Genomic DNA, 23082 nt, shown 5'->3' on the forward strand with positions numbered 1-23082 from the left:
TCAAATTCTTTTATCATTGTCTTATAGTTTTCAGTGTACAGGTCTTTCATCTCCTTGATTAAATTTAGTCCCAGCTATTTCACTTTTTGAAGCAATGGTAATGAAATTGTTTTCTTAATTTGTCTTTCTGATAGTTCGTTAGTAGTAAAAATGTAATGGATTTTTGCATATTGTTTTTTTTTTAATTACTCGCCCCACCCCACACATACACACTTCCACCCCTGCTTGCCATCTCCCCTTAACAACTGGATCTCTGAAGGTGGGGTGTCTCTTCCCACATGCTCACGGAGCACACTTGGGGCCTGGCGCACCTGGAGGCCTGGTGCATCTGGGGTATGGACCGTGGCTCCACTGAGGCTCGAACCCAGGACCTTCTATGGATAAAGCAGATGTGCTGACCACTACTCTATGGAACCATCCCACATATTATTTTTGTATCTTACAACTTTACTAAATTCATTTTTTACTTCTAACAGCAAACCCATAATACAAGGTTTAATACTAGGCACAGTATTGTAACATTAAAAAAATTGCAAGATAATTTCAGTTCTTTGTTTACTGTAAGAACATGATTAAGATCTTGACATTAGAATGACAATGTGGAATCTATGTTTACATATATATATTGAAAAGATAACTCAGGTTGTAATAGGTGGGACAATATGAGAACAAATGAGTCAATTCATACTCAAATGAATCGACTCATATTTCAACAGAAACTTGTAAACGTAAAAAATATCTCAAATATGCAATGATAGCCTACATATGTAGTATGGAATTTTACTTGAGATATATTCCTTGTTTGTTAATAAAAATGCTTGTTGGCCGAAGCCTTAGTCTGAGAGTTTTATACAGAAAAGATGCTAATCTCCAATTCTTTCACATTATAGAAGAGACTGGTATGACTACAGGACTATGGTAAGATTCACTTTCAAGTCCCCACATCACTGTCTTAGAAAGTGTAGTGCTTTAGCTTCCTTCAGCACTAAATCTTTTTAATAAACAAAAGATTATATTCCAGGTTTTAGAGATGCCAACTTTTAGAATTCTTTACCAAGAAAAGAAACATTGTCTTACAAACAGTTGTGATAATAAATTTTGAATATCACTACTATCATAATTGGGAGCGAAAAAACAAATGTTAAAAATAGAAACAGCAGCCACAAAAATCATTTTTAATTTGAGATTATATTTGGAATTTGCTTTCATCACACTTTGTGTCCAATGTTAGACCTCCAGCCTAGTGTAGAAAGATCTCAAAGTAATGAGGTCCAGAAATTTTATGTAGAAATCATTAGAAGCCACAGACCTCTTGATTAAATCTTATATCGACATATAGGAACATGGGTCTTTGAACATAGATACTAAAGACTTAGTTTAAAAAATGGGAGTTTTCTTTAAAGTTCACGATTTTAAATACAAAAGACTTTCAAACTATCCATCCCAGTCCATTCTTCTCTACTCCAGATTCATCTTTCTAACTGCCTACTCAATATCTCCACCTGACTTTCTCATGGGCTCCATTAACTTATCTTTCTCCACTAAAACCTACTTCTTCCGCAGTCTTCTCTTTCTCATTAAATGCCATTTATATACTTCCAATGCTCAGTTCTGAAAACTTGGTTCAATTTTGAGGCCTCTATTTCTCTAACATCCCACATGTAACACATTAGCAGATTTTGTGAGCTCTATCCAGAATCAGACAACTTTTGCGCCTCCACTCTATCATCCCTTTGCAAGGCATTATTATATCTCACTTGGATCACTATAGTAGCCTAATTGTCCTGAAGCTTCTATCTCTTCTTCCTTCTCCTCTCCCTACCCCAATCCCAGTCGAACCCAACCAGATGATCTTATTGAACCAAAGTCAAATAATATCACTCACATATTCAAAAACTCTTAATAGTTTTCCATTTTACTTCAGCTTTAAGTATTTCTGGTCCTTCTCTCTGGAATGCTATTCTTTCAAACCATGCTTCACATTCAAGTCCTTGTTCAAACATCAAGTCCGCAGTAAGGCCTTCCCAGCCCACCCATTTAACATTGCAAAACCCTGCTTTCCATATCCCTTATTTCCTTTCTTTGTCCTTTTTAAATTCATAGACCTTTTCATTTTTTTATATCCTAGAGGGTGTCCTTATTTACTTGTTTATTGTCTCTATTCTCCTTCTAGAATTTATTATCTCTCATGGCAGAAATTTTTGTTGACTTGTTGTTGCTGTTTTTCGTGTTATATGCCTAGGTCTAGAACACTGCCTGGTACATAGTTGTTCCATGATACAAATCTATCAAACTAATAGATACAAATATCAAAATAATTTTAACATGCAAAAGTGCAAGCATTGTTTTAAACTGTCAATGTCCTTAGAAGCCTAAGGACCTCCACGACTGTACTTGAAAGGTCATTAATACTCATGGTTGGTCTTATTTGCTTTCTCCTGCTGACAGTAATTTTTATAGGTTTTGGCCTTGTTGACCATCATGATCCACATTAAGGTATGACTGAAAATATCTGTTACCCTGGCTGACACTAAATTCTTTATATTCTTTGTTTGACAGACAATTTCATGACTGGTAGTCCCTTCTAACTTTGTGCAAGTTGGTTCAGAGTTTCCTGCCTGAATCTTTGGATAAAAGACACTGCCCAAGAATGTCTTACTCTCTTAATCCAAACAGCAATCATGTACTCACCATCCTAATGGGTAAAGAATCAAGGTTTTGAAGGCAATTCATGGTACCCATCTTGGAACAATGCCCCTGTTCCCTAAACTAGCATAAGCATTTGATTACTGAAGAGTTAAGTGGTACAAGAAAACCCTAGGAAAGTAAGATTTAAGGATAAACTCAATGAAACACATAAAATAGAAAAGATAAAAATTAAGTAATGTGAAAAAAAAGATAGGTGTTACTTGAAATATTTGATGGGTCATATGTGGAGATTGTATTACAGAGGTGTTTTAAAAGGAGAAGGGAATTTTTCCCAAGTACTGTACTCTAACACATCTCAAGTTATAAAGCAGTCATTTTTTTTTTCATTCAAAGACTGAATAAATGTGGTGCTAAACAAAACTGCTGCTTTTACTGTCATTTCCAAAGAATACCACAATAGAGTTGATTGTAAAGATGTGGAACACTACTTAATTCTCTGATGACATTAATTCTAACTTTCAGCTGAATGTTTAGTACTCACCGCTTTCCAGTCGGGTAGAACCTAGAGCAAGTTTGGCCATCCCAGGCGCAGTAAGGGTCCCTGGCCAGGCAGCAGTCAGCACAGGCTGTTCCATAGATGTGGCAGCGATGCAGAGACACTTGGGAAACCCCTTCATTGGAGCTCACATACAACTGTTGCTGTTCGAGGAATGATGATGATTTATTTCAGATGTGGAAGTTGAAAGAGGACTTTCGGCAGGAACACATTATAATATATGCCCACGATCCCTTGAATTCATTTTGAAATAGACTAAAAATGAGAAGTAAAGTCCAGAAGGATATAAAGCCAAAATAAATAAAATTTTCCTATGTTAATATGCCTATAACATTACCACTTTCCTGTTTAAAAAAAAAAAAAAAAAAAGCTCAGAGCACCATATAGAATGGTTCTGTGTTTTAGACATTGGGATTCATTGTTCTCTCAGATTTGAGCTAATACATTACAGATTTAAATTGTGATATTTGCTTTTTTCTTTGAATGTTGTCTCTTAGCAAAGCACAAGGCAGCTTTCTTACTTATAAGTCTGGCAACCCATTACCTTGTAAATTTGAAAAAGTCAAGTCTGAAATAAAAGGCATTTTTAAATTTAAAAAGAAAAAAACCAGTAAATATTAGAGAAAATAAAAAAAAATTTTCTCATGCCTTTAAAAGTAATATATTATTCATTAGAGAAATTTTAAAATTATTTAAGAGAATATTGGTATTTATATTTAGACATGTCTTAAACTTTCTGTATGATCCAGAGATCTTCAGCATCCTAAGTTATAAATAAAGATTTGATCCTCCTTCATTTGCAGGGTGCCAAAAGTTTCTTTTGATACTGCTCCAGTTCCTTTAGCTGTGCATAAAATGGTTCTCAGGAGTGGAAGGGATAAACTTCTCACTGACACTTCATATTTTACAAAAGACTGATATTATACAATTCAATTAGCAAAAAATCTCTAAACTGGAACTTGAATTACATGTATGTGAACGTTGTGTGCACACATGTACATCTATACATATTCATATTAAATATATCATATTTAAAGTTACATCAGTGGGGGCATCAATGGTCCAGTAGGGTCTGGAGGCAGACTTCTGGGATTCAAACCCTGGCTCAACCACAAATTTGCTGTGTAACTTTTCTGAATCTCAGCTTTGCCTTTTGGTAAAATTGGGATAATAGGGTACACTAGGGAAGGTAATACATTCATGGCATTTAAGTAAATATAAAATATCATTGGCAATGTGTAGTTCTTTCACACTGTAAAAATAATACAGTATGCAGTTGTGTCAATGAATTTCCCCTAAATCAAGTAATTACTTGATCTAATTGATTTAATGAAACAGTTTTAATTATCTACAGTATAAGATGTTGAAAACAGACTTAATACTCAGTTTTGACTGAGTGTATGTGTCATTTATTGCAGTTTAATGGGATAGATTGTGAACTACAGGTTCACCAGTTGAATTACAAGTTGAAATCTGTAATTGTATACTAAACTACTATGCCGCACAAACGGCTTTGTGTCCATTTTGAATTTCGCTCTAATACTTTCCATTAAACTACTGTAAACAAAGGGCTTCCCTGCTGACTTCAAAGGCAATTCTGCCTTGAGATCAGCTCCCTAGGATACTGGGGAAAATGACAAATGGCTTCTTGTTACTTGGGAAAATGTTTGTTATGCGCCATACAAACATTTTTACAGATGAGATCTTTAGCTCTGTTGTACCCTATTTATTTTTCTTCATAAAATTTAGTCAAGTGAAAAAGATTACAAGACTGCGGAATACTTCTTCATCTGTAACAGACCAAATATGGTAAAGATCATTAAAGTTTTGTCATCAGTTGTGCTAACACATAAAATTTTTATTCTTTATTCCAAGAAAAATAAGTCTTAGGCTCTTACAAACAACAGTTACCAAGAACCTACTTTATTTTAGGCAACTTATATAAATTAATTCATTTGTGAGAAAAGCATTACCTTGCAGAGGCAGAAATTTAGCTCAATTAAGTTCAATGATTTGTTCGTAATTTATGGTCAGATTGGGATCACGTGCATGTCAGTCCTACTCTGAAGTCTATTCCATTTTTAACTACATTACTCTGGCCCTTAGAACTTTTGTTCTGGGGCCTTTTTGAGGGCAAGAGAGGTGCATGTTTTGTACATGTGGAAATTACAACGAGGCTTTTCCTTTCTGTGATCATTGTGTATTTGCATGGGCAGGCACAAATTAGAAGATTTAACGTTTCTGCTAATCATACTCTAACTTTTTTCCCCCAAATCCCGAAACTTAATATAGCTTAGATTTGAGACATTCAGATTTTTTTAATGACATGTATAACCCTAAAAAACAGCTTTTCCTTATTTTTCCTTAGAAATAAGCATAAAAGAATGCCTTGCACATTTTGAACATATGACAGCAGCAGGAACTCAAAAGGGGATTGATTACTCATTCTAAGCCCCTGAGAATGACTGTGATGTTATAGTAGCCCAAACACGCTAAATTCTTCCCTCAGAAAGATTAATTTTTTTGGTTGGCTTCAAACACCATAATATTTGATAATATAGGATATATAAAATGTTGGAATATCTTGCTGCATATATGCATTTTCTGCCCTGAAGGATTTTTATATAAAAATAAACCCCTTCTGTCTCAACTATTAGCTAGTAAATTCTACATCAAAATTGAAGGTGATTTTGCGATATACTTTAAACAGTATCAATTATTTTGCTAATACTAAAGTAAATTTTTCAGAAATTATAAAATATATATTTTTGTAGTCATGAAATTTTTTACATGCAAAAAAATAAAAATGAGGTTGATTTTACCTTTTTGGATGAAATTTTCATTGTTGTTATAGGAGCATGATTCTAAAAGATTAGAAAACATTATGTTAGTTGCTCAAATAATCATTAAAAAGGATTTTCATTCAAAAAAATTTCTCTTTTCTGTTAAAATTCAAGAAACCATCATTTCTCTCTATATGCATATACACTTTCAAAGTCTAGCAAAACTTGTTTAGAAAGTACATTTTTTTTTTCTGTTGGGAGTAAAGATGGATATGTGACACAAATATATGCCTAAATTTTTAAAAAGTAGCAATTATAACACATCTATCAATATATTTATTAGAAAAAAATGAAAATTTGAAAGAATTGAAAAAAAGTATAGTTTAGAATATTGAAGCCAATGAATAACTCAGGATTTAATCTGGGCATTTGAGTGGGGGCTGTGGAATGACACATCATCTTATTCCACAACACAGCACTCTGGATAAGATACTATTATTCACCTGCCAAATGCTGCTTTGGAAAGATGTATTAGCCTGAACCATACCTATTAATTCTTTTTGTTGCAAACAAAAAAATATATTTAGGGGTTCTCTTTTGATAAATGTGAATTAGCGAAAGAACTTAAACACTTTCCAAAATAGCAGTCCATTTTGAAAGTCACTCTATTTATAACTTTATGTCTTAAACATTATTAGTTACGTTTAAAGGTTAAAAATTAGACTTGTGATAAACTGATGAAGATCTGTGAAATTTTATTTGAATAACTCAAGTGGGAGCAACCTCTCCAAATCGACTGTTCACACAATTATTTCACTTTCTGGAGTGGTCTGCCCTTAAATTTAAAAGAGAAAATGGTGATATCTCTAACTACTCTATAGCAACAAGTTTTGATCATTGCTTAGAAATACACACTCATACAAAAAGTATTACAACTTATACCCATGTAGGCAACTTCTAATAGTTGTACCTCCAATTAAAGTTAAGTTTAGAGGAGCTGTACGTATTTTCAAAAAATATTCTGAACAAAGGATTAAGAGATTGTAGATCTACACTCTATAAAAAACAGCATCTGGTTTTTAAAAGTTACATTGGGTTTTCTGCAGTCTATCAGTGTGACACTTAGCTAAGAAATTTTTTCAATTTAAATGCATTATTTCTTCATGTGCCCATCACAGTATATCATACACACTCAATTATTTTTACCACACCTCAGAAAATGTGACACAAACACCATGCTGAAGACAGTAACTGTGTTTGGTAACTGTATCTCTCAATTTAGCAATATCAATCACTGGCACACGCATCCATAAGAAAGCTCAAACTTTTTAAGTCTCTTTTTTGGGCTGATGTCTGACACATGCATTTTGACTGACTCTATGTTTTCACTGAAAGTTTATTCTTCGTGATGATAACACCAGCATAACTCAAATAACAGACCATAAGTAGTTTGCACATGATCAGAATAAATCACATTTCTTTAAGACCTTTCCATAACATGTATGTTTGAGGTTGTGTCAAACTCACTTAATTAACATTTCCTGATTACCAAAAACAGATATTTCAGAATTAAAAATGAAGTGCTGCAATATGACATTTTTGCTATCTTCAAGAGAAGTCCAGAATAAGATACTTTATTTTGGCAGGCCAAGTTGTCCCTATTGAATTGAATGGGAAAAAAATATATTTTACATATAATGTTATTCTGGTTAACCTAGTGAAACAATCAATTTCTTTATAAAGCAAGGCATAGAAAAGGCACTTGAATGCACCTCGTAAACATTTTATGAGCACAATTTTAATGTACTAATCACAAAAAGTTTATGACAAAGTGAGTTTAGCATTAAAAATGCTAAATTTAATAACATTGGGAAATTTGCCACAGTTCCTCAGATTTTATATTTAATTTGATTCTTTTAAAAATATATTTCTTCGCATTTAAAATTTATTAGCAATTTATTAACATAATCTAACAGCATTGTATCTTGGTCACTTATATGCTTATAAAAATTCAATATTTTTGGTGACTGAGAATGTATATTAATAAGTCAATACATTCTCAGTCCACTGAACTAAGCAAAGCAGCTATTTGGACTATAATAGCTGTTTTTGAGTTCTGAAATGCTACTTTTATTCAGGTATAGGCTGACTCTTGTTTTTTAATGCCCAGGGTCCAATGTTTATTAATTGGTTTAGTTGGAAATAACAGTCTATAGTAGGATTTATTCCATGCCAAAGTTTCTTTTTAATTCTAAAAGCTCCTCTGTCTGTCCTTTACCTAACTTTCCAAATGTAGATAAGAGGGTCCACTTGAACTAAAATGACCTACATCTTAAGGAGAAAAAAAGGCATAGGACCCCACAAATCTGCTCTTCAGGCTGACAGATACATAAAGAATAGGCACTTTGCCCTGAGCAGGTTAAGATCTTACAGAACTGAATTTTCCCATGTACCTTCTTCTGTTGCGTGTGTGTATGTTATTTTTTTTTTAATGCCAAATTCAAGGACAGAGAGAAAAATACAATAAAATCTCAAGTTCAGAGAGAATATTAAGTTATGAGTAATAAATATTTGTTTTAGTTAGAGTGACTTTTGAATTGAAAACAATAAAACAAGAGAAAGTAGTTTTTCTTCAAATTCTTGGATTAAAAAATGTGAGAAAGTTTATCTAACAATAATGTGAAAATATTTGAGTTTCAGTGGCTTGTGAAGCAAATGATAAAAGGCCTTTAATGGCAAATCGTCTAGACCTTGACCACAAGAACTCATTTTTTAAAAATAATGATGACCAAAATTTTTAAAATTGTCATGATAGCTGGAAAAACTCATCCTTTTATGTTAAGATAGCTTGAAATGAATAAAAATACTTCAGAAAATATTTGTTATATATTTCTCATTTTATCTGGTGTCTCTTACTCTCGAAAATTTATAACATTTATTTATTTGATCTTTTATCAAATATATTTTTCCTTTGAAGTGACTGTAAGACTAGAGTTCCATTCATCATGCATGTTCTGAGACTAACAGACGTTCAAGCCAGACGTTCAAACCTTAAAAACTTCCAACTCCTCCAGAATGAGCTCACCACTGGCAGAGCTGTTAGTAGGAAGAACAACCACCTTCTGCACAGTACCCCGATCTAAATCAGAGAAAGAAACAATAAGATGTTACAATACTTTTATTTTTAAAGGAAAGACACAGACATAAGATTATTGACTTAGAATTTAAAATATTTGTGTAATTAGTCATCAAAAAGATATTGTATATATTGAGCTATTACCATTGGCAAAACTGATTTTATTCTGAATTTCATGCTTAAATCGAGATTAGGTATAATTCAAAAGAAATGAATATGAACATTTTATATTCAATACATATCTGGTGTAGTCATGACTGTGAGAGAAGAACATCTAAATTTCTTATGAAGTCAAAAGTTCTGTTTCTGAACCAGGTGTGTATTCTTAAAATATTAATAGATAACCTTAAGTTTGGCCCTTAAGAATTAGTTCTCCAAATCACCTTAACGACATTGTTATAGCTTTGTTAACATTGACACATAATGACTTGATCATTTGACAGAAAAGATTACTATAAATAAATTTTTATAACTATTATAATAAACTAGTAATAGAAACTCATGTTTGTAGTTGTGAGAGAATTTAGACATTGTAAAATATTTCAACTCACAACTCAAAATAATGTCCAAAGGAGAAACATAACTGTGGTTTTATCTCAGATGTAGACACCTATTCATAGAATAATTGGACTGTTTTGATATTTTTCTTTATCACTTGGGAATGTTCTTTTAGATGTTCTTAAAATGTAGGGGAAAATTTGAAATTAGATGAGCCAAATATAAAAGCAAATAATTAATTTACTCAGATTTCCCAATTCGAGACTGCCAAAAACAAAGATGTATAGTAAATATAATACATACAGAAAATGTTACTTATGTTGAGATTTCTAATTGAGATAGCTTCTTATGTCACATAAAAACTTGCTAAGCATATAATTATGCCACCCTATAAATCACATATATTTTAGTTTTAAAAGAAACCAGGTGAGATTTAGCAAATTGAGATTAAAGCAAATTTGTGAGTAATTTGATCGAATAACAAAACATTTTCTCACCAAAATATGTTTCTAATAAAATAATTGAGCTGCATCATAAATATCAAGTCATTACAGTTTTAATGTATGAGCATGTAACTATGAATTTATAATTTAAAAAGGTAAGTTATCACAGATACTAGAACTTTTTAAAAATTCTGTTGAGAAATATCAATAAGAATGGTTAACCAACTGAGTTGTAAAGGACTTTACAACTAGCAATCATTTAGTGATTCTCAAATCCCACATGTCAAACTGTCCTCTTTTCCACAGGCAAGAGTTATTCTGACATAAATGATTCCATTTCATGTTTACAGTTTCTATTTTATGAACCTAATTGACTCAATAATTCTTAATAAAAAGAGTACTCTACTTTAAAAAGTTACCAACTAAAAAATGAAAACCTATTACATAATACTAAAAATGTTTATATACAGAAGAACAAGACTTAGAGATTTTTCCAGAACAATCCCTGAGTCTTGTAAGGATACAAAGTTTGAACACCTAATCTCAGAAGTTTCAAACTACACTTTGTAACTTAAAATTCATTCCTTAAGCCATACACCAAAATAAATAACAATTCCAAAGCTTTGCAGGCTTAGGTGTAATTTAAAAATTTTGAAATGTTTCTGTTTCACTGATTGACTTCCTTAGAATCAGCACTGGTAAAAATGTGAACTACTTTTTGGAAGATAAATACTGCAAATATAAATTGGAAGAGAAAAAATATTTGGGGTTGTGGTACAGAGACATGTCACAATTGAAAATTGATGTTATTGAAGGTATTTCCCAATTTATACTAACAGTTTATCACAAAGAACAGCAGAAATTTCTAGGGGAATAAAAGATACCCCCCCAAAAAACTATGAAGTCCTTGAAATTATAACAGCTAGGGCAGGATTTGTGTGTGTGTGTGTGTGTGTGTGTGTGTGTGTGTGTGTGATGAATGAAGGTGTAAAACCATCTTTATTTTAGGTCATGTTATTAAAAAGGTCACCTTTTTTTTTTTTCCTTTTTTTAAAAGACATCACAAGAGAGTGGTATGGTTCCCTGTTGTAGCTTGTGAGGAAAGAACACTGTCATTCTACACGACAGCAATGACATCATTCTTGAGCAGAGACAGAGCAGAAACTCTATTTAACAATAGTCCCAAATAAAACTGCGGGAAAAGAAACCTCGATCACAGGAGTTCCCAAAGAGAAAAAATATCAACTCTGAAAAGAATTAAGTATTGTCAAATGAGACAACTGGCTCCTTTTTCACCTCATGCCTTAACTTACTACAAGAGCGAAATTTTACATAAATCATTTCTTCTGAAAGAAACTACAACATACTTTATACATGTCATTTTATAAAATATTACACAAAAGGTAGCTATAAAAATGAGCTAGTAAATGAAAATGCAAAACTTGCCTTTGACTCATTTGCAATAAAAGCTAGAACATCCCTTTTTTATTGCTTGTCTTCCTATTTTAGTTACTTTTTTTTTTTGTTTTGCTGGTAATTTTGAGTAAATTTTATTTTAAGACCATTTTATTTTAAGACCATTAAAGGGAAAAATATTTTTCTAAAAGTAAAATGATGTCAAATTATCTGAAATTTTTGCAAAAATACAAGTAAATTTAAGTCTTGGTAACACTTCTACCTGAAAATTAACTTTAAGTAAGATTATAGAAATGCAAAAGCCCCGTTAAGAAACAAATATTTATTGGATGCCTACTGTGGGCTGGCTCTATGAGGAAAATATATTATTTAAGTCTGACTTTCAAGAAAATAAATGTTCATTTTAATTCCCTTACTTTTCCACATTTACACTTGTATTGGAACTTTACGATCTAGCATTTCTGCAGACCTTTCATTACACCGATTCAATTTTCATCAGTGTATCCCAAATGAAAATATTTGTTCTTATTAGAATTCCACATATTAAAGTTTTTCTATGCATAAATGAGAATAGTTATTCAATTTGTGGATTTGAATATGAATGGAATAGCTTTAAATACCTGTGATAGCATTAATTATCACTATTAACAATGGTTAAATCAAGTGTTATGAGACACTGAACTTACATAATTGGGAGGCCTTCTTAAAATAAAATAATACCAAAAAAAAAAAAAAAATCCCACCAGAGTTGTTTGTGTCTTTTCCAAACAAGAACAAGGAATTCTAAAATGTATCAAGTGAAAATTAGCTTAACCTTCTAAAAAAATAAATAAAAGTTTCTATAAAACTAAACAATACATTCTTTAAATTGAAGAATCTCTAATTATACAGTATTTACAGTATCTTATAACTACAATTTCATCATTCAAGATCACTCTTTCATAAGTCTGCAAAAAGTTGGAAAATTTCATTTTCAACTGAATATAAACAGATCTACTTCATTTCATTTATTCATTGGCCTTCTATAGGGACCAAGAATGTACTCAGTCTCTTTATTACATTTCTCTATATAAAGTTTATCTTTATGACCTCCATACTCTATCTGTTCTAAGCAAGAATACTTCCTTAGGGCATACCTTATTCAAATTCAAACCAAACCATTTACCTGCCTTTCTCTGGACACCCTGTGGTTGGGCATTATCCCATTTAAAATGTGGTGCTCAGAATGATACAGTTGTTTTATCCTGATGCCAGATCTCGTTGAGACTGGAATATTTAAAAAGACAAAGTAATAGGTCTAGCAGTTGATCAATAACTTTGGTGGCTGCACAGGCTCTCTAGGACTAGGAGCCTCAGAAAGAAATGCTTCAACTCTAGTGTAAACCATTTACAAGGTTCCACTCTGGATGTCTTTACACTTCTGCTTCTGTTACAAACTGCCTGATTTCCACCATCTCTAGTTCAGATTTTCAAGAGACAGATTTAATTTGGTCCAATTTAATCTTAACTAAAGCATATCATAAACCAATACTTAGCAGATAGTTCAGTTGTCAAATGGTTGTGTCATTTCAACAAATTTGGCACTAGGAAAGAGCCAATATATATGAAATCACCCATGGCTCCTCCTTAAGCAGGCCCATTAATGAGACTGTTTCTCTCAAAATGCAATCCTCACAGATACCTAGAGCTTTCTTTTTAAGACATACTCACAAATTTTTCAGTTCCCTATGTAGGAGATAATTGGGCTGTACCATCCACTAATAAGTAAATAATTAATAAGACGTGGTTTGTCTTCCAACCCTTTTCACTCATTGATTTAACAAAAAATTATGGAGCATCTTCAGTGTGACAAACACTATGTTCAGTTTAGATTCAGAGACAAAGACTCATAGCACTAGAGAGTTTACAGTTTAGAACTTCTGGTTTTTTGAGTAGCAAGTAATCCTATTAAAATGTTAGCCATTAAAAATGTGCATTTTAGAATGTCCATAAAACTAAATTACTTATAAACTCATCTCTGTATCTTTTAGTTTGAAGACGATACTATAATTATCAAATGTCTTCCTTCAGGGGGTTAGTAAGAATGGCATTCCTTGAATGTACTCACAATATAAATCATTTTTATTATTGTGCAGAATTGAGATATTATTTTTATTTCCTTGGGAAAAGCATCATGTCTACAATCTAGTTACAGTGAAGCAGATTATCTTCCTTTTTTCCTTAAGCCTCTGTTTGTGTGTACAATGCAAATAATAATTATACCTTTTGTGATAGACATTTGTTAGTAAAGCCTACCTAGAATCACTTCCCCTTCTTTTGATAATAACACCTTGAGTCTACTTTTGGACACAACACCTCTTTCATTTTGAATCTACATAGTTAAGGAATGGTGTAACTTTTCCAGCCACAAGAAGACACACGTAACAGGCTATTTCAAAAGGGCATTCCTTTGCCCCCATGATTCATGTAGGAATGATCACAGAGACATGTTAGGGCCCAGCCCTCTCTGAAAATCAGGTTGTGGAAACCTCTTTTTTTCTGAGGTGAGGGCTGTTAAAGACTTGTATATCTAGAGGCATTGGGGCCATCCTTGCTGCCACATGCTGAGGATTTACATCATGAGTACATTCAAGCAATGCCATTCTTACATACTCCCCAGAAGGAAGACATTTGATAACTATATTATCATCTTTAAACTAAAGGATACAGAGATGGCTTTATGTAGATACAAGTAATGGGGAGTTTTATAGACATTCTAAAGTACATATCTTTTAGTGACTAACATTTTAATGGAAACACATAAATTCCTGACATCATTTTAGCACAAATTCAGCTAGATTTGAGACTGCCTCCTGCATTTCCCAGTTGAACATACATAAAAATAATTTTTTAAATCTAATTTGAGTAAGGTGCATGGTCACTTTCAATGGAAAGAGTTCTAATAAAAACTTTATGAATAATGCATGAAAATTGCTTAGCATTATGTTTGGTACATAGTATATCCCAAACAAATGCAAATTATTTTTTATTTGTACTTCATCCACTTACTAAATTTTAACATTATTAGAGTCACCACAATTTTATGAACCTCAATTTCTTATCTATGAGATATAGGTAATAGGCACACTGTGAATATATTAAACATTGTTACATAAATCAAGCAAGATGAATCTTATATGTGTTTTGCATACTGTTAACCTATACACAAAGATAACATAGTAGACTCACCAACCCACATTAATGATTTTAATTATCTTTAGTTTCATCAAATTTTTAAAGAAAATTCCCCAGAAAATCTTCTTTTATGCATTATATATTTTATGCCATCTAAGATTTTATTTCTGATATAAGAAGCAAAGTAAACCTTTCCACTGTCTCCACACAAAAGAACAACTTTTATTTACAGCACAGCAAGTGTTGGCTATCTCAAATAAGTGATCAAATATAGGTCATTCCGGGTGAGTCATTTGAATAGTCAATTATATATCTATTCTGCTGAGTCTCAATTAAACTATAGTCTTCAAAAGATTTCCCTAGACATTGCTGTGCCAAACTATCTACTTGCCACTGGGCTTCTGGTTGCCTAGGAATTTGGAGTGAACATTGCCTCCTTAGTCAGATCTAGTCAGTCTCTTACTCCTAGTTGCTAAGCTATAAAAAATATTCTAGTAAGGGCTAGCTTCATGGGTGTAAGATCTGTTTAGTCACACAAGTTTCTGTGGTCAGAAGGGCCCATACTTGGTTTAATGTTCTGCTGTCACCTTTTTGAAACTCTTATTTTAAACAAGGGGTCCTGAATTTTCATTTTACACTGGGACCTACAAATTATGCAGTCAATTTGATTCTAGATGTTGGAAATTAATAACAACTTGTACCAGCTAAGAAGTGGCCTTACTTAATTTAGTAAAGACATATAAATCTCAGTCATATATTCAAGTCTTTCTTCCGTTACCTGTATCTCCACCATAGTATCCCTAGATGTCAGCCTAAGCAGCTCTATGCATGACTTAAAAGGCAAATTATTGCAAGAACATCAGCTTATGTTTATTAATTAAAAATTAGTATTATAAAAGATAAAATCACTATATTTGTTTGACAATCCTTCCTTATTATAATTTCCTGAACCAGTTTATTAAAATAAACATATTTTAAAGGCAAAAAAAAAAAAGACATAAAAATACCTGAAAAGGCTCTATTTGGCAAATGAAAGCTTTATAGATAAATGAAGGAACAATGACTAGAGCTCTAACACTGCTAGTTTCTATAATTAGATTTTACCAATTGGCTCCTCCATTTCATATTAGTTAAAATATATATTCATAATAGATTTCTTTTTCTTGTCAGGTTATCAAACTGCTGCTATATTCTTTTAATAATATTTTTAAATTTGAGAATAAAACAACAAAATCATGAGTTTATAAAATCTTTTTTAGTAGTGTGGTGAATATATTTCTAAGAGGTGCTAATTCTATTCATGAATGCTGTCTTAAGAAACATAATTTATTTATAAACTAGGCCATTTAGCACAATATCTCACACTTAGCAGAGATTTTCACACTCAGTAGGTAATTTAAATGCTGTGATGTGGACACTTTCTGGCTTCAGCCCTTGGGGAAGTTAGAGCTCCAGTTAATCACCAATGGCATCTCAAGTGTCTATCTGAGGGGAGGCCCTTGGAAAGGCAGTACCAACACATCTCATCTATTCGGCATCTCCCACATTGTGCTGGTGCTAAGAAGTCTGTAGGGTCAAATACATTTGGGTAGTACTAGGATAACAAGTTAAACAGGTTTCTTTGCTGCACAGTCTTTCAGAATGATTGAAATACCTTTCTGCATTGTGAGGAATTATAGTATTCAATGACTTGCTAATATCACCAATTTCATTTAACTTCTGTCATTACCATCCATGTTCTTTTAGAGACCATGTTCTATTATACAAATAGTTTCTCCAAGTACGGTAGTCAGACTACCTCACTCAAAATTACCTATGGAGTTTACTAAAAATTTAGATATTGGTTCCCATGTCAGATCACAAACATGATTTTTTAATGTGCTAATTTTAAATAAGCTTTACAGTAGACATATGTATCTATTTAAACATTGAGAATCTCAGAAGATTAACAATATAATTCTAATCTATTTTATCTTTTGGCAACTGTATTTGTCAAAAAAGGAAACTACTAAATTAATTTTTATTTTATATATTTAATTTTAATTTTATTTTTGCCTAAATTAAGCTAAAATAATACATATTCTACTAATATATAAAGTTAATGACTAATTTCAATGTTCTAAAATATGCTAGAATTACCACCAAGCAAAATTATAATAAAAAATTTTAGATATTTTGAAAATCAAGGTATATACATGATTTATAAAATTACAAAAATGCCCACTTAATCTGTGAATATTAAAATAACGGTAAAATCTAGAGTTCTCATTGATATAAGAAAATAGGCATTTCAAAACACTTTTTGTAGAAATGCAATCAGAAAAATCTTTCCAGAAGGCAATATAGCAACTGTCCATGATGGGGTAACTGATAGCAGAATAGCTTTCCTACAACAAACAATTATAAAACTAGACAAACTATATGAAGTAATTCTTTCTAGGTAATGAATAACAGGTAGTGCAAGACTAAAAGAAGGGAAACTCACAAGGTAATCATGATCACTCAACTATCTGCCCAAGAATCATTTTTCAACAGAGGTGCAGAAAGCTGGTGTACACGTAGTGCATGGTGATCCCACTGGGATGAGGAAGAAGACATGAGAATTTAGGGCAGCAGAAACAAATGAATTCTGTGGCACATGGCGTCAGAGAGAGGGAGCTGCCCAGAAAGTGGGTTCCAAAATCCACATGGAAATCCCCTGTGAGTCTTTAGCTGGTTCTTGGCCCATATATTTGCAGGATGAGGCCATTCAAGGCTTAAGAGATTGTAGCTGCTATAGGGAAAATGGAATAGGTAAATTATAGGTTAAGCAGTTTTAGGGAAGAGCAATCCTGGTGAAATTGGAGTTCTGGCCCTACTACACAGATCTCATCAACACCTTGTTAAAACTTGTGGCATCTTGCTGACACAAGAAAGGCTGAGCCTAGAAGAGTAAGTGCCACATTCTAGAGTTAGATTTACCTTAGGCCTGCCCTAACAAAACCTGAAACCAAGATCTGATAAGACATACAGGGAGAAAGTCTGGAGTGTGAGTCCTGTTAAATTAGAGTGACTTACCTCGAGTACAAGAATTTTAATGGAGAGTAAAATGAGTTTAAACAAAATCAAGGTGATCGACTAATAATTGATTTCCTGTAATAACAAGAGCTAACCCTTGTTAGGGAAGATAAAACCAAATTCAAGGTATTATCTACAATGACGACGAGTATTCAACAACAACGAAATTGATTGTATATGTGGGGGGGGGGGTGCAGGGGGGCAAGCACAGGGCAAGTGGGACATGTGTTGTCAACAGTCAAGAATAAAAAGAAGTCACTATTACCAAGACATTGGACTTAGCAAATAACAACTTTAAAATGGGTGTTATAGCTATTATAAGCATGTTCAAAAAATTAAAAGGAAACTGAAATAAAACGAAGATGTGGTTATAATGAACAGATATAAAAACTCAGCAAAGAAATAAAACCTGTAAAAAGTCAAATAGATATTTTAGAATTAAAATAAGTAACCAAAATAAAATATTAACTCCATAGACTTAATAGTAAATAAATATTGAAAGAAAAAAGAGTCAGTGAACTTGAATACAAAACAATAGAAGTTACCCATTTCAAGAACACAGAGAAAAAAAGATTGAAGGAAGTGAAAAGGTTCCTTTGTGCACACACATTATAAAAATGGTCAATATATATGTAATTAGAACTGTAAAAAGAGAATAGGGAGAGATTGGGGAAGAAAAAAATATATGAATAACTGAAAACTTCCCAAATTTGATGAAAAATATTATGTTGAAGATCTAGGAATTCAGTGACATCCAAGCTGAATATCTATAAAAAATCACACCTAGGTACATTATATTTAAACTGCTGAAAACAAACAAACAAAAAAATGCAGGAAAAAGCTCTAAAAGCAGCCAGAGGAAAAAGACACTATGTCATGAGAAGTAATGTAATTATTGATAACTTTTTATTGGAAACATGGAGGCCAGAAGAATATGGAATAACATTTTTTTAAATGCTTAAAGAAAAAAAGAGTTAACCCAGAATTCTATTATCCAGGGAAATATTTTATAAATCAATCATTTTTAGATAAATAAAAGCTGGGGAAGTTTGTTGCCTGCAGACTTCCCACATTTTAAGAAATGCTAAAAGATATCTTTTAGTCTAAAGGGAAACAATACAAAATGGAAACAGTTTTATAGTAAGAATAAGGAGAACCAGATATGACCCTCTTTGCATCTGAGCCGATTGGTTTGCTGATAGGTTTTGGAACTGCTGCAGCTATTTGCAAACATGAGAAAAGTTGACAGGACAAAGCTGATCTCTGCTCTCTTCTAAACAGTTCAGAGCCAAGAACTCTAAAGAAAGACCCTAAAACCACCCTACTATTGTGATTCTGTTATGTGAACCAAAAAATTTTAAAGAAAAAGTAAACAATGACATTTATGAGACTCTTAAGTGATAGTAAAACAAAATATTCACCCCCCCCCAAAAAAAAGCCAAGCAGAGCTAATTGTCATATCATACAGAGTGAAAAAATAATCAGTATTTTAATCGGTATTTAAGGATAATCTCTCCATATGAGATGATTACACTTTATTTTTAGTGCCTGCCTATTTTCTTTTATCTACAAATCTAAATTTCTTTTTTTTTTTTTTTTTTTTTTTTTTTTTTGCTTTAATTCTTTGGATGGTGAAACCTGTTCTGACTTGAACTAATTTGGCCACAAAACCTGACTTGCACTTATTTGAAGCTATTTATGGTCTTTATTTAATACACTTGGTTTGAAGATTTCTAAGTTCACTGCAGAAAAAGTACTATGTATTTCATGAGGTGTGGTCTAAGGTTCTACAAGCCATTTTATTCAATATATATGCAGGCGTTCTTTTCCTTCTTAAAACTTCTAAATTCCAAAACACATTTGGTTTCAAATAAGAGAATATAACCTAGGATTGCTTTTCTTTACATTTTCTTTCCCATCTATATTCTATATAAGAAAGCATATTTAATGCAAACAATAAAAAATAATAATTTAAGAGATATAACAAAGCAAGAATATAGATAGAAATTATGTTCTGGTTAAAATTAACATGATAAAGTAGAAAGTAAATACTCAAAAGCAGTTCTACCAAAGATGACTAATCCAGGACACTGTAACAGCAGTTAACATTAGAAGGGATACAACAAATTTATATTATTTCCTCATATGCTGAACACTGTGTAGGTGTATAACTGTGTTCTATGAAGGTCCTCCTTTTGCAGTTCGTTCCCAGGAGCAGATAATTGTTGTTCATAAACAACCCAGTTAATGGCAATTTCTACACCACTACTGAAAAAATATACCATTTATCAAACATGGAATAGTGTCCTCCATTTTTGTTTTATCCATTCTGGTTTTGCATTTGCAAATGGTGTAAACTTGAGTAAACCTGCCTCTTGTAATCCACTTTATTTCTCTATAAAATGTATTTGCCATACATACCTGACAAGACTATTCAAGATCAAAGGAAAGAGCCCATGTGAATCGTCCTTATAAATTTCACAAAGTATAACTTATTTTACTCTCCACAGCCTGAAATTGTCCTTCCTTATTCCTACTCTTTGCCTGTGATGTAAATTATTTACTATTCTTATATACCAGTACTTTACTTTTATCTACAATTTCCAAACACAAGAAATGCCTTCCACATATTACCAGGAGATTCATTTATGATCTGTCATTAAAGTTTTTTCTCTCTGTTTTTTCTATTATATTGTACTTCAATTTTAGTAATAGTATAAAATAATTATACATATATTATCATTGCTTGTTTCCTCCCACAAGAATATAAACTCCATGTAAGAAGAGACATTTCTGTGTTTTGTTTACTGCTTCTGTCTAGTGAATAGAACAGTTTTAAGATTCTTAATATGAATTCAAAAATATTTCTGAATGCATTTTTTACTTATATATTTATATTCAAAGGTATGCATGATTGACTTCAATAAATATATATCTACTATATAGGTACATGTGTATATGTACCTGCTAAATGCCTGCTAATTTCTAGGCAGTGCACTCAGGGTTTTACATAGATCATCTCTTCTAATATTTAAAATAAGTACATAAAATAGGTCTAATTAAGGGAAGTAGGCTTAGAGATGTTATATAATTTGCTCAAGGTCATAAAACTGGTAAGTTATAGGGGCAAAATTTAAACCTAGGTCCTTTGAATGTCAAAGAATGTTCCTTAATTCTTATCTTAGCATTCATCAAAGAATAACTTATTGTAACTATTCTAATAAGTTATTTTGTATTTAACAAAGTTTTAGAAAAGCACTACTGAAATTATAATTGGTCATTATGAGAATAATCTCTGGAAATTTTAACTTACTGTATTACACTGCCACATGTATATTTAGAATTTTGTAGGTAAGCACACACATGCTTGTGCCCACTACTGCTGTGAAAAGTTTTGGAATTAATACATTTAAATAGATGAGCTGAAAAGCAGACATCTAAGGCAAAGTTGAAAGTGAATCTTAAGGTCAACAATTTTCCTAAACTGGCAATTATAAAAAGAGTGACTAAATTATAAGCTTTGATTTAGTTGAGGCTTACCGAAAAAATCAAAACAGCAAAATGTGCCATTTAAAATTTTTGACCTAATTTATTTAACTCAGGTGTCTGTCCTCATGAAAAAATATCTGCTATATCTAATGAATCAAAATGTGTTTAATAAGTTTACATTATAATACATTTGTTTATTCTCATAGAAGAAGCTAATTGCATCTGAGAGGGTTAAGAAAAAACATCACAATTTAGTATCAGACCAAGTGATAATCAGCATATGGATTATTATAGTTATTTGATGATTATACAGCTAAAAAATACTCAAAAAGGGTCTCAGAAATCACTAAAATTAATGTCTTAGAATTTTGTAAATTACTAAAAAAAAAATTACATATCATGTATCAGTATCCATTATTGCATTACATCATGAATCTTGATTTCAAACAAATAGATTTACTTTAAATAATGCTGATGTGTATTCTATGGCAGATTTTACTGATCCTACACAGGATGCAACAACTAATTTTCAACAATTTAAAATTGGGGTAAATTCTTTGTATTTAATTCTTTATTGTTTGGGAAAGATTTATTCACCTGAAATAATGAATTTCATGGTCACAAATTAACCTATTTTCCTGCACCATTTTTATGATACGACAGGCTGTTCTTCATTAGTTTTTCAAAGTTTAAACTATATACGGAAACCGTCATGGAACATCTGCCTATGTTTCTGGGAGAATAGGTAAAGAGAAGAGCTTTCCCCTCTTCATTGGATGGTCTCCTAATCCATCATTGACTTACCCATGTTAACCCTGTCCTACTTCCTCTTGTTCATATCCAGTTCTTTCTAGTGGAATGGTTATTCTCCTCTCAAACTTTACTGGTCAGTAAGAATATAGGTTAATGAGGAAAGCAGCATATTACAAGGGTACTCAGATATAACTGTACCACATCTGATGATCATCTCACTACTTCTTTCCTGCCAGGAACTCTCTTTATTGAGGCCACAATGCTATAACTTCCTCTTATTTCCCTGTTACATTCATGATCATGCCTTCTCCAACTTCTTGAAAATATATTTTCTCACCCCCTAAATGAGCTCTCCATAGTTAATTTCTTATCTGCATAGTCTCCTAGAGTAACCTCATGAATTGTCATGTTTCAGCTAACACCTACATAGACAATGATTCCCATATCTACATCTCTAGCACAGTCCTCTCTACTAAAATGTTATCTACAATAACACCCTCTTTGAATTATCCATTTGGATGGTCCACCAAATCTTTAACTCAATGTGAGACAGACTTGGGCTTAAATGTAATTACTGTTCCTAACAGCTTCATAGTCCTAAGCAAGCCATTTAACCACTCAAAGCCTCAGTTTACGCAACTGCAAAATGAGAATAAAAATTCTATTTCATTGGGATGCTGTGAGGCTTTAATGAGACAAAGTATTTTAGGTGATAGATTCAGTCTCTGATGCATGACAAGTCACAGGAAAGGATAAATGCGCCACTCAAAAAGAAATTCATTACTTCCCATATAGCTGCTTGCCAATTATATATTCCCTTGATTAGTGAATAGTACTTCTTTACAGCTATTTGCCAGGATACAAACCTATTAAACGTTCTAGATACATTCACCTTCTCACCTTTCCCAAATCAATTTGTTATCATTACTTCTGTGAAAAGTTTTGGAATTAATACATTTAGATAGGTAGACTAGAAATCTACTATGGCCTCACTGGGCTAAAATCGAGGTGTTGCAGAGTGTATTTGCTTCTGGAGAATCTGCTTCCTAGCATTTTCCAGCTTCTAGAGACCATTTGATTTCTTTGGCATATGGCCTCTTTCCTCCATCTCCAAGGCCAGCAAAGCCG

General features: G+C 32.3%; 1 protein-coding gene across 1 annotated transcript in view; it reads right to left on the reverse strand.

The window, feature by feature from the left end:
* The window catches only part of SEMA3C (semaphorin 3C), a 156042-nt gene that overhangs the window by 11871 nt on the left and 121089 nt on the right, over positions 1 to 23082 (reverse strand). The window contains exons 13-15 of the mRNA XM_036230299.1: positions 9039 to 9127; positions 6028 to 6069; positions 3191 to 3348 (exon numbers count right to left, since the gene is read on the reverse strand). Coding sequence (XP_036086192.1) covers positions 3191 to 3348; positions 6028 to 6069; positions 9039 to 9127 — 289 coding nt within the window. The remainder of the gene's footprint in view (positions 1 to 3190; positions 3349 to 6027; positions 6070 to 9038; positions 9128 to 23082) is intronic.

This window comes from Rousettus aegyptiacus, unplaced genomic scaffold (assembly GCF_014176215.1).
Source record: "Rousettus aegyptiacus isolate mRouAeg1 unplaced genomic scaffold, mRouAeg1.p scaffold_m13_p_13, whole genome shotgun sequence".
NCBI lineage: Eukaryota > Metazoa > Chordata > Mammalia > Chiroptera > Pteropodidae > Rousettus > Rousettus aegyptiacus.